This window comes from Lacerta agilis, chromosome 10 (assembly GCF_009819535.1).
Source record: "Lacerta agilis isolate rLacAgi1 chromosome 10, rLacAgi1.pri, whole genome shotgun sequence".
In the NCBI taxonomy this organism is placed as follows: Eukaryota; Metazoa; Chordata; class Lepidosauria; order Squamata; family Lacertidae; genus Lacerta; species Lacerta agilis.
In genome coordinates, this window is record NC_046321.1 from 1,309,011 (window position 1) to 1,321,603 (window position 12,593).

The window sequence follows — 12,593 nt, forward strand, 5'->3', positions numbered from 1 at the left end:
TCTCCATCCAACCTCTGCTTAAAAATGTTCAGCGAAGGAGAGTCCACCCCTCTTCCCTGAATCCTTTCTCTGGGCAGTTTATGATAGATCACTCAAGGATTCCCCAGGATTCCTTGGCACAACGGCTATTAAGCCAGATATAAGTCCAGTGTGGATATTTTTCTTAGCCCTCAGAGATGCCAAACTGGATCCAAAATCCATTTTTGAACACTCTGCCATTTCGTGACACAAACAATAAACCCGAGTGTCCTAGTCCAGTCTTTGCCTTTTCCAATCCACCCAAAAATTTCTCGTAAAACCTAACCCTGCAGGTGTCTTTCAAGTGTCCCGGAGGCACAACCTCAGCTGGCCACGCAGAAGACACATTTAACTAAATCAACAATAATTCTGGTTCTGGGAAGAGGCCATTTCATCGCTGAAATGAAGCAGAGCGATCAGGAGAGTGGGAGAAAGAGATGCCAGCAACTCAGGAGAGCAAATATTTGGGGAAGGCGGAAAGAGGGTTTACTGGCTGGGATTACACCAAGCTCACCTGTTGTGGCCTGTAGCCTGCCGACCTGCTCAGGGGGAGCGGGTGTGCTTCAAATTGAGCAGGTGATAGACGGACACCTCAGGACTAGGTTTACCGAGTTCAGCATCCTGTTTCTGATAGCTTCTGGGGAACAATAGGTGCAAAGGTGACTGCCCTGCCTGCAGACGCTTTAAGATTGGAGAATCAATGCACCTCGTGCATGTGAGGTTTTCTTTGTTGCAATGGCCATGATGCCAACCCATAATATGCTTTCACTTTATGGGGATTTACCCTTGCAACAGAAAAGCTGGTAAAATATCTGCAGCCAGCGCTGGTGCGGAAGCTCCATGAATCACAGAAGTAAAGCATTGGGGGTTGGGGGGTTGGAGGGGACCCCCAAGCGTCATCTAGCCCAACCCCCTGGAATGCAGGGATCCCTGGCAGGTGGTCCTCCAACCTCTGTTGAGAAATCTCCAATAAATGAGAGACCACCACCTTCCAAGGGCAGGGCCGTATGAACCACAAAGCAAAATGAGCATGGGCTTAGGCCATCAAGGGAAGGGGGCATCTCAGAAATTTTCCATTGCTGGATTTACCATGGAACATATAGTGCAGCTCGGGGGGGGGGGGGAAGGCTCCCACAATAAATGAAAGAATACATCCATGTGGCATTGCTTGGCTGAAACATCAGTTCAGAGCCCCCTTTCTTCCACCTCCCTCCATTGTTTAAGCCTGGATTTGGGACACGGGTGGTGCTGTGGGTTAAACCACAGAGCCTAGGGCTTGCCGATCCGAAGGTCAGCAGTTCGAATCCCCACAATGGGGTGAGCTCCCGTTGCTCGGTCCCAGCTCCTGCCCACCTAGCAGTTTGAAAGCACACCAAAGAGCTTTTCATGCTGAATGGGGGTGGCATTTGAAGGGGGTGGCATCTCTCCCAGGTAGGGACGCGGGTGGTGCTGTGGTCTAAATCACTGAGCTTAGGGCTTGCCGATCAGAAGGTCGGCGGTTCGAATCCCCGCACCCATTGCTCGGTCCCTGCTCCTGCCCACCTAGCAGTTCGAAAGCACGTCAGGTGCAAGTAGATAAATAGGTACCGCTCCGGTGGGAAGGTAAACGGTGTTTCCGTGCGCTGCTCTGGATCGCCAGAAGCGGCTTAGTCATGCTGGCCACTTGACCCGGAAACTGTACACTGGCTCCCTCGGCCAGTAAAGCAAGATGAGTGCCGCAACCCCAGAGTTGGACACGACTGGACCTAATGGTTAGGGGTCCCTTTACCTTTACAGCCCAGGAAGCCCCTTCTCCTGCCAGGTCAATGTTTGCCAGAGTTCTACAACCTGCATTCCAAACTAATAACAAGCAAAGGCTCGTTTCTTTGTCCAGGAGACCTTGAGGGTGACATCCAAGCCATATATTTAAAGCACTCTTATACCACATCATCATCATCATCATCATCATCATCATCATCATCATCAATAATTTCTTTATACCCCGCCCATCTGGCAGGGTTTCCTCAGCCACTCTGGGTGGCTTCCAACAGATTAAAAATACATTAAAACATCAGTCATTAGAAACTTCCCTGTACAGGGCTGCCTTCAGATGTGTTCTAAAAGTCAGACAGTTGTTTATTTCCTTGACATCTGACACGACAGCGTTTCACAGGGCAGGCGCCACCACGGAGAAGGCCCCATGCCTGGTTCCCTGCAACCTCACATCTTGCAGTGAGGGAACCGCTAGAAGACCCTTGGTGCTGGACCTCTCCCAAAGAATCCTGGGAGCCACAGTTTGCTAAGGATGCTGAGAGTAGTAGTTGTTGTTTAATCGTTTAATTGTGTCTCACTCTTCATGACCCCATGGACCAGAGCACGCGAGGCACTCCTGTCTTCCACTGCCTCCTGCTGTTTGGCCAAACTCATGCTTCGAGAACACTGTCCCACCATCTCATCCTCTGTCGTCCCCTTCTCCTTATGCCCTCCATCTTTCCCAACATCAGGGTCTTTTCTAGGGAGTCTTCTCTTCTCACGAGGTGGCCAAAGTACTGGAGCCTCAACTTCAGGATCTGCCCTTCCAGTGAGCACTCAGGGCTGATTTCTTTAAGGATTTATAAATTTGATATTCTTGCAGTCCATGGGACTCTCAAGAGTCTCCTCCAGCACCATAATTCAAAAGCATCAATTCTTCGGCGATCAGTCTTCTTTATGGTCCCTTTTGCTTCTGGCTTCGCCCACCACTGCCATGTGACTGTCATAGGTGAGGCTGCTGATCCCTTATTTTCAAATCCGAAAGTTGACAGCTATGGGCAGTTCACCAAAGATGATGATAAAATAAGATGAAAACACCAACTTGGGGGGGGGGAATAAAATATGTTCTGCTTGAAAGCTGCTTCCTCTCCTAGCTGATCTTTGTAATGGAAAAATCCCAGGTGTGGAACTGCCCAGCCACCTGGCCCTTGGGGATAGGCCCACTGGTTTCTGCGGAGTTAAATAAAAGAAGTCCAGCCACTGGAGCAAGGACAAGACAGGGTTTATTGCGCAATAGGTTACAGTCAAACTGCACACCCAGAGCAGTGTTACAAGAACTTTTAAAAACCCCTATCATATCCCAGAATACAGTTTGGAAACATCATCACTACATCACTAAAGGGAAGGGTTATACATGATTAGCATATAGGAAAAACAAGATTAGCATATGGGGAAAATGGAGCAGTATCAGGAAGATACCCCTGAGAAATGTGAATGGGTGTTAAGTATTGGCAAGGATACCTTGAGCACTTATCTGGGAGAGAACAATGGGATTCCGGTTGAGGGATATTAGCCTGAAGCACCCAGAGATTACCTGCTGTGTACGTGGTCTCTCGCCTACTGGATCATGGCAGAGAGATGGGTTCCCTTAAGGGCAGCACTCCATACCCCAATGAGTTTACTCGGGAGGAGACTTTGCTTAGATGACACCCCCCCCCCCATAATTTCCGTAACATATTTCATGGGACGAGGGAAGTAGAGAGCAAAGCTGCCTCTCCTGCTGCCGCCTGCCCCCCCCCTCCGCTGGGCGCCTGCTCAAGTTGGCACAAATTGGTTGGAGGGACAGGATCCTCCTGAGACTTTGTTTGCAAGAGGTTTTGAGACATGCCAGGCCCAGGTTAAGTCTCCCCAGCCCCTCCCTTTTGTAAGGGTATATAGCAACCGCTTGGCACCTCGGCCTCACTCTGCACCCGGGGACCAGTGCAAAAAAGGAGTGTTTTAAACACAAGGTGAGTGACTGGTGAGAAAAAGGCCCGTGTCCTTTGTCTAGTTTCACCAGGGCTGGAGCGGAAGGTTTCTTTGATTTTAAGCAGGCATTTCCTTATGGTCATAGAGCTGTAGAGTTGGGAGGGACCCCGAGGGTCATCTAGCCCAACCCCCTGCAATGCAGGAAACTCAGCTAAAGCATCCATGACAGATGGCCACCCAACATCTGCTTAAATGCATCCAAGGAAGGAGAGTCCCCAAACTCCCGAGTCGAGACCATTCCACCGAGGAACAGCTCTTGCTGTCAGGATGTTCTTCCCGACGGCTAATTGGAATTTCCTTTCTTGTAACTGGAAGCCGTGGGTTCGAGTCCTCCCCTCTGGAGCTGCAGAAAATAAGCTTGCTCCATCTTCCTTGAGACAACCCTTGTTATCATTCAACCCTTGTTATCATTCCCAGGAGTTTGAGGGTGGAGCAGCTTTCCTCTGGGACCTGCTAGCTGGTATCCAAAGCCTTCTGGGGTAGCCAGCCTGGCAGTCCAGCCGTGGGGCTTGCCTTTCTCTGCTGTGCTTCCTCCCTTCCTCCGTCTCCCTCCAGGCAAGGAAGGATCCAGGCCATGGGGACCGCAGCTTACATCATTGTTGCTCTGAGCTTCCTTGGCCATTGGGCTGTCAGCCCCTCCGCAGCAGGTGAGTCTGGGTCCCTCCTTGCTCCTCTGTGCCTTGGAGAATCTGTGGGCAAAGGGAAGGGAGGGCAAAGGGCCAGACTGGCATTCAGAGGCATCACTGCCTCTGATGTGGGACAAAAATCGAAACCCCCTCAGAAACGGACCTTGAAGCCTTGGATTTGGGCCTAGAAATGCAGTGCAAAAGGAAGTGAGCCCCTAGTGAGCTTCATGGCCGAGTGGGGATTTCAACCCTAGTCTCCCAGGTCCCGATCCAACACGCTAACCACTACAGCACACTGCCTATTTCCTGCCTGTTCCTCATTTTGTTGACCTGGCTTAGTGGGGAATTGAAAGAGCTTGAAGTGAGTAAACTGGCTATCTTTGTTCGTTTCTTCTGTGTTTACCCTGCTATTGTCTATGTGGGAAATATTCTTCTTACAGAAGACGCAGATTAACTTTTGCTGGTGATGCCAGATTGCTGTGCTGATCTTTGCACAAAGCCTTAAGAGATCGGGAAGCCTGCCAGCCCAATGGCCTACCTAGTCACAGGAATGTAGAGTTGGGAGGGATCCCCAAAGGGCATCTAGTCTAACCCCCGGCAGAGCAGTAACTGCAGCTAAAGAATCCCAGAATCCTGCACCTCTCTCTTTCATTGGTCTTCACCCAACCCTCTTTCGAAAGCAGCTGAAGATTCGATGGAGGACCACGCTTCTCCCTGCCCGACAGACTGGCTCTTCTACGAGGGCAGCTGCTACGGATACTTCTCCGACCGGAAGTGTTGGAGGGAGGCGGAGGTGAGTCCACCTGCATCATTCACACCCAGCACCCAGCACCCTGCAGGGCTGCTCTTTCCAGAGAGACGCTCTTGGACGGACCACTTATTTATTTATTTATTTATTTATTTATTTATTTATTTATTTACAAAAAACATACATTAAAAAAGCAAACAGAAAAAAGCATACATGAAAAGAAAGGGGGGGGCGGATAAAACAATCTTACAATGTCGGGGGGGGGGATATAAAATTGTCCAGTAACACCTTAGAGACCAACTAAGTTTGTTCTTGGTATGAGCTTTCGTGTGCATGCACACTTCTTCAGTTACACTGAAACAGAAGTCACCAGACCCTTATATATAGTGAGAGGGTGGGGAGGGGTATGACTCAGAAGGGTGGTGGGAGATGGGTGATGGGCTGATGGGTGTGGAAAACCTGTTAACGACTGCAACTGGTCTTACAGGAAAAAGCAAGGGGTGAGATGGCTAAAAATAGCTTTGTCATGTATAATGAGATAAGAATCCAGTGTCTGATTTATTTCGACTGCGTCAGACCAACACAGCTACCTACCTGAATCTAGAATCTTACAATGATTATTCTTAGACTGTAGATCTTGACTTATATATAATGACACTATTTACAAATCTAAGATTTATATAGGTGAAACTCGAAAAATTAGAATATCGTGGAAAGGTTCATTTCTTCCAGTAATTCAACTTAAAAGGTGAAACTAAAATATGAGATAGACTCATGACATGCAAAGCGAGATATGTCAAGCCTTTATTTGTTATAGTTGTGATGATTATGGCGTGCAGCTGATGAGAACCCCAAATTAACAATTTCAACTTTGGGGTTTTCATAAACTGTACGCCATAATCATCGCAATTATAACAAATAAAGGCTTGACATATCTCGCTTTGCATGTCATGAGTCTATCTCATATATTAAACTCCAGTAGCTAATGAAAACAATTGCTTACATCAATGGACTTTTCCACAATATTTTTCAAGTTTCACCTGTATAGTAATATAGTTATACAATACAGTATCTAAGAAAAAAGAAAAGAAAGAAAGAGAAAGAAGAGAAAAAACAACTGTGTCAAAATGACAATTTAAACAATAAAAATACCTATCTGAATAAAATTCAAACCAATATTAGTGTTTGTTTTTTTGTACATTTTAACCTTCAATTTGGGTTGAATCCCTTTTCAATTTATTATACTGTTGACTTCCTTCTACCTCATTACGGTTTCAGTTCGAGTATTCCTATTTCCCCCCTGTATTTAATTGTTTTTCCTCAACTTGGAATGAAGAGAAATATTTTTCTATCTGCGAGATTATTCAAGACACAACCAAGTCTTATTATTGGAACCTTGTTTTGTTAAGTAATTGTTAAAACATCCCTGTTCTTCTTTTACTTTATCCTTTTTTTTTTGCTTATTGTTCATAATTGCATGCATACAACATAAACTTGAATTCATTGTTATCCACAACTCAAAGCCATAAAAAGGAATACACATTCAAATTTTCTAACAATGAATTTTCTTCGTCAACATTTGACTTCCCGTCCTTTCCATATTCCTTTCTTTTTAATAAACTTGTTGCTTAGCTTAACTATTTATTTAACAAATAGTCTTTTTTGTTTTTACTTTGTCTGTTGATTGATTTCTTATTGACTCCGTCATTTTTGCGATTCCTCACTAGATGGTTTAAATTCGCTCTTCCAGTATTTGGCCACTAAAATTCTGGCTGCTGTCACTGCGTAAAGAAAGATTATGGTATTTTGCTTTCATTTGGAAAGCTCACTGTTAGGATTTCCTAATAAAAAACGCCTCTTGTCCTGCCCTGACTTAGGAAGAATGCCAGCAACAAGGATCTCACCTGGCTTCCATCCTGACCAAGAAGGAGTGCTGCCGCCTCCGCAGGTACCTCTCCAGGTTTCGGCCTGACGGAGACGTCTGGATCGGGCTCCACAATCTTGCCAAGGTTGGTCTCCCTGCCCCATGCCCACCCACAGACCCCCACCTTAAGCTACCCCCACTCCCTAGAGCGTAGCCCCTTCACACGATTTCATTTCGTTCTTTATTGCCTGCCCTGCACCCAGAGGTCCCAGGGCAGGTTGTAGAAATAAAATATAGCATTAAAAAAACAAACCAAACACCACACAGTTAAAAACAACTTGCCGTTGCAGGGATGAGTTGGGCCCCCAAACTGTACATTTCAAGCAGGGACCCACATGCCACTCCCTCAGCTGTTTTGATCTGCAGGATTGGCACCGCTACATACCGTATTGATGGCAGAATGTGAGGAAGAATTAAAGAACCTTTTAATGAGGTTACAGGTAGGTAGCCGTGTTGGTCTGCCATAGTCAAAACAAAATAAAAAATAAAAAATTCCTTCCAGTAGCACCTTAGAGACCAACTAAGTTTGTTCTTTGTATGAGCTTTCATGTGCATGCACACTTCTTCAGATATCTGAAGTTGGTCTCTAAGGTGCTACTGGAAGGAATTTTTTATTTTTTATTTTGTTTTTATGAGGGTGAAAGAGGAGAGCGCAAAATATGGTCTGAAGCTCAACATAAAAAAAGCTAAGATCATGGCCACTGGTCCCATCACCTCCTGGCAAATAGAAGGGGAAGAAATGGAGGCAGGGAGAGATTTTACTTTCTTGGGCTCCATGATCACTGCAGATGGTGACAGCAGTCACGAAATCAGAAGACGCCTGCTTCTTGGGAGAAAAGCAATGACAAACCTAGACAGCATCTTAAAAAGCAAAGACATCACCTTGCCAACAAAGGTCCGTATAGTTAAAGCTATGGTTTTCCCAGTAGTGATGTATGGAAGTGAGAGCTGGACCATAAAGAAGACCGATCGCCGAAGAATTGATGCTTTTGAATTCTGGTGCTGGAGGAAACTCTTGAGAGTCCCATGGACTGCAAGAAGATCAAACCTATCCATCCTTAAAGAAAGCAGCCCTGAGTGCTCACTGGAAGGCAGATCCTGAAGTTGAGGCTCCAGTACTTTGGCCACCTCATGAGAAGGTGAAGGCTCCCTGGAAAAGACCCTGATGTTGGGAAAGACGGAGGGCACAAGGAGAAGGGGACAGCAGAGGATGAGATGGTTGGACAGTGTTCTCAAAGCGACTAGCATGAGTTTGGCCAAACTGCGGGAGGCAGTGAAAGATAGGCGTGTCTGGCGTGCTTGGTCCATGGGGTCACGAAGAGGTGGACACGACTGAACAACAACAACAACAACATACTGTATTGACCCGAATATAAGCCGCACCCGCAAATAAGCCGCACCTTTAAAATTCAGGGGGGGGGGAGGGGAAAAAAGACAATACCCAAATATAAGCCGCTCTCTTAAAATTCCACAGGCACTCACACCCATAAATGGCAAATGTAGAAGAAAATCCTACAGCGATATTGTAAAAGCCAGTTTTTGCAAGGTCGCGAATTTAAGCTGCACTTTTCACGGTCGGAATTTGAAAAAGAAAAAAAAAGTGCGTTATTCAGGCCAATATGGTAACGGCCATTGCGCATTCATAAAGATAAATTCGCAACCGTAGTTTAAAAGATACAGGAAGCTGAAACACGAACACAGGTTAAAATTCACAGCAGCCTTCTAAGCATCTGGGGGTAGGCTTGCCTAAAGAGGAATGTTTTTTAGCAGGCGCTGAAAAGGGCACAGGGAAAGCGCCTGCTTGATCTCAAGAGGCAGTGAGTTCCAGAGGGGAAGGCACTGCCACGCAAAATGATTTGAGTTCTTGAAAATGGGGAGCGGGCATTACGTGGCACCTGCAGCTGTGCCCACTCCCCATGATCTGAAGCAGTCAGGTGGGCTTGTGTGGGGTAAGGATATCTCACGAGTAAATGGGTCCCAAGTTATTGAGGACTTTATATACTAATAGTAATGCCTTGAGCTTGCCCCGGAAAGCAAACTGGCAATCAGTGAAGACTGGCTGCATGAAGTCGACACTCCTGAAGCTGTCTTTCCTGCAAATAATTCTGGGTGCTGTAGTTTGTTAAAGCTTTTCTGGGAATTGTAGCTCAAAGGATGCTTTGAAGGCAAGAAGGTGCATCAAATGTGTTTTAAAGGCCACCGTCTCCTTGCTGCTCTCCGTGACCACATTTTGAGAACTTTAAAACAATGCTTCTGACATTAGTTCCGTCTCTCTCTCTCTCTCTCTCTCTCTCTCTCTTTCTCTCTTTCTCTCTCAGAGAAGTTGACTGTTCCCATCAGCTCATGTCACCTATTATTATTTGCTAAATGACCGTGAAAAGATGACTATTGTCAACATGGGTGTGCTCCAAAAGGTTCTTAGCTTTTTATTTGCTTCGATTAATCTATGCTCTGTGCAAACTCCCTCTCCCTAGTGTGCAAACTTGCACCAAGCTTTTGTTTTAAATGGGGGAGGGGGGAAGCAGTGCATGAGTGAGCAACCCCCCCCCGCCTCCCCAGTCTTGCTCTGCCCCTGCCGCAAGGCTGCTCCCACCCACCCCCCCATCATTGCTGGAGGGCAGGACCAGAGATTGACTGAGTTTGTTTGCATGCTGCTTTTACAATACTATGGTGGTAAATGTAAAAGGTAAAGGGACCCCTGACCGTTAGGTCCAGTCACAGTGGATGACTCTGGGGTTGCAGCACTCATCTACCTTTACTGGCCAAGGGAGCCAGCATACAGCTTCCGGGTCATGTGGCCAGCATGACTAAGCCGCTTCTGGTGAACCAGAGCAGCGCACGGAAACGCTGTTTACCTTCCCGCTGGAGTGGTACCTATTTATCTACTTGCACTTTGATGTGCTTTCGAACTGCTAGGTGGGCAGGAGCAGGGACCGAGCAACAGGAGCTCACCATCGCGGGGATTCGAACCGCCAACCTTCTGATCAGCAAGCCCTAGACTCTGTGGTTTAACCCACAGTGCCACCCTACTATGAGATGTGCCCAAATTGGCTAATGGAAAATATAGCAAACGCTCAGAACATCGAAATAACAGAGTCCTGGAAATACAGACATACAAAATGCAGAACGTGTTGGCAAATGACAAAATAAATGAGAACAAATCGACAATGTGGCAAGAGTGGAATAAATCCAATATTACCAAGGGAAAAAGAACCCACAAAACATTTAAGTTGAGAAATACCCAAAGCAAAGCACGGATTTGCTGCACTCCAAAGAGCTTGGCTTTAATATCAGCTACAAATCCAGCTAACAGTCACCTTGTCCAGCCCTCATTCTGTTCATATCTCTGCCAGAAGGGCCTCTGGGATGCATCATGTTCCATTCAGGAAAGAGCTGGTGGCAGACTCTCCTTCCCTGGAACTCTTTAAACAGAGGATCTATTTAGGTGTGGTTCCTCTGCATTGCAGCGGGTTGGACTAGATGACCCCTGGTGTCCCCTTCCAACTCTCCAATTCTGTGAGGTGCCGTTTTTATTAGCCAAAAGCAAGAGTTTGTCATTGGCAGCATGGGAAGCTGCTGATTTCTCTCGTTGCCCATCTAGCCAAGGGTCCAAGTGTGTTTATCGCAGGCTGTGACACTTTAAATTAGGGATGCCGTGGAGGACTCGGCCCTGAGCTCTTCTGCATGCCAAGCAAGTGCTGTTTTTACTTAGAGGTAAAGGTAAAGGGACCCCTGACCATTAGGTCCAGACGTGGACGACTCTGGGGTTGCACACTCATCTCGCTCTATAGGCCAAGGGAGCCGGCGTACAGCTTCCGGATCATGTGGCCAGCATGACTAAGCCACTTCTGGCGAACCAGAGCAGCTCACGGAAACACTGTTTACCTTCCCGCCGGAGCTGTACCTATTTATCTACTTGCACTTTGACTTCCTTTCAAACTGCTAGGTTGGCAGGAGCAGGGACCGAGCAACGGCAGCTCACCCCGTTGTGGGGATTCAAACTGCCAACCTTCTGATCAGCAAGCTTATCGCATTTATATCCCACCCTTTTCTCCAAGGAGCTCAAAGTGGCATTTGTAGTTCTCCCTTTCCCCATTTAATCTCCAAAACAACCCTGTGAGGTAGGTCAGGCTGAGAGAAGACAGTGACCAGCTCCCAAGGCCACAGCCATTGAGCTTCTCAGCCCAGTCCTTCTTAGCTCCCAGTCTGATGCTCTAACCACTACACCAGGCTGCCTTTCGCTTAGTTGGGAACCCTCCCCAGATCGAGCCTGATGCCTGTAACAGGGAGGTCCTCTGGCAACCATTACTGGGTGCTTTGGGGGAAGGTGACCCTGCCTCCTTCTTCCACCCACCCCTTGGGGCACAAGGGCCACCCCTCCCTCTTTTTCTGTGTCCCCCTCAGACTCCTGGAAATGCATCCTGGCAATGGAGCGACGGACTCATCGCCGACCACACTCAATGGAGCACCGGGCAGCCCAATAACTATGGCAAGGCTGGAGAGTGGTGTGTGGAGCTGTGGCGGACTAGAGGTGAGAAGCCGGTGCACAGGTGTGCATTGTGCTCTGTGGGCTGGGAATCCCCCTCGCTCCCCGTCTTCCTCTCTGACCCATGGCGGAACAGAGACGGGGTGTGGTGGGAATTTGTCGCAGAAGCCGGTTGTGCACAGCACTGACTGGCCAGCGCCTATGCTGCCACAAACACCGCCCCCCTCATGACTCAGAACAGCCTGGGTGCAGCAGCTAGATTAGGCCCAAGTGGGGCGGGGAGTCCACCTAGTCCAGCATCCTTTTGGTAGAGCAAGGGACTCTTCATCTCAGGGTTGTGGGTTCGATCCCCATGTTGGACCAAAAGATTCTTGCTTTTCAACAGAGGTCTCCCACGGAAGGTGGTGGCCTCTCCTTCCTTGGAGGTTTTTAGGCAGAGGTTGGCTGGCCTTCCGTCAAGAATGCTTTCGTAGAGATTCTTGCATTGAAGTGGGTTGGGCTAGATGCCCTTTGGGGGGCCCCCTCCAACCCTACAATTCTGCTTCTGCTCTTCCCAAACATTGGCGCTAATTCCTGTCTCACCGCTCAGGTTTCAGAAAATGGAACGACGAACTCTGCAGCCGTAAGAACAGCTTTGTGTGCAAGTATGAGGCTGAGATGTCTGCCGCGGAAAACAACTGCGAGTGAGCGGCAGAGGCGGGGGCTTCTCTGCTGTCCGCTGCCCTGGTGGGCTTCCTTCTCTGCTGTTTGGCCTCTCCTGTGTCCTTTCCCCTTCTTTCCAGTCGCCACAGTGTGGCAGCAATAAACCATCTCTGAAGCAAGCAGGTTTCTCTGTGCCCGTCCCTCCATTGCACCTTGAATGCACACGCCGATTGCTCTGGCGCCGAGATTTGTGGGTGTCCAGCCCCTTCAAGGGGAGTTTGGTGGGTGCTCTGGCACCTATGCCACAATCTAACCACTTCACCACACAGTCTCTCTTGGATTTGTGACCAATGCCTTTTCATTTCTTCAAAATCCCATCCGAAAGATCTT

The 12,593-nt window shown here is 47.9% G+C and overlaps 1 protein-coding gene across 1 annotated transcript; it reads left to right on the forward strand.

Moving 5' to 3' along the window:
• The first annotated feature begins 4,351 nt into the window (after nucleotides 1-4,351).
• On the forward strand, nucleotides 4,352-12,248 carry LOC117054037 (C-type lectin BpLec-like). Its single transcript, XM_033162476.1, has 5 exons — nucleotides 4,352-4,424; nucleotides 5,087-5,196; nucleotides 7,029-7,160; nucleotides 11,480-11,606; nucleotides 12,151-12,248. The coding sequence occupies exons 1-5, from the start codon at nucleotides 4,352-4,354 to the stop codon at nucleotides 12,246-12,248; spliced, it is 540 nt and encodes a 179-aa protein (XP_033018367.1).
• Nucleotides 12,249-12,593: the final 345 nt, after the last annotated feature.

Coding starts and splice junctions, on each gene's coding strand:
- LOC117054037 (XM_033162476.1), top strand. CDS start 4,352: ATGGGGACCGCAGCTTACATCATTGTTGCTCTGAGCTTCCTTGGCCAT. Junction 7,161..11,479: donor GGCTCCACAATCTTGCCAAG/GTTGGTCTCCCT, acceptor TGTCCCCCTCAG/ACTCCTGGAAATGCATCCTG. Junction 11,607..12,150: donor GGAGCTGTGGCGGACTAGAG/GTGAGAAGCCGG, acceptor CTCACCGCTCAG/GTTTCAGAAAATGGAACGAC.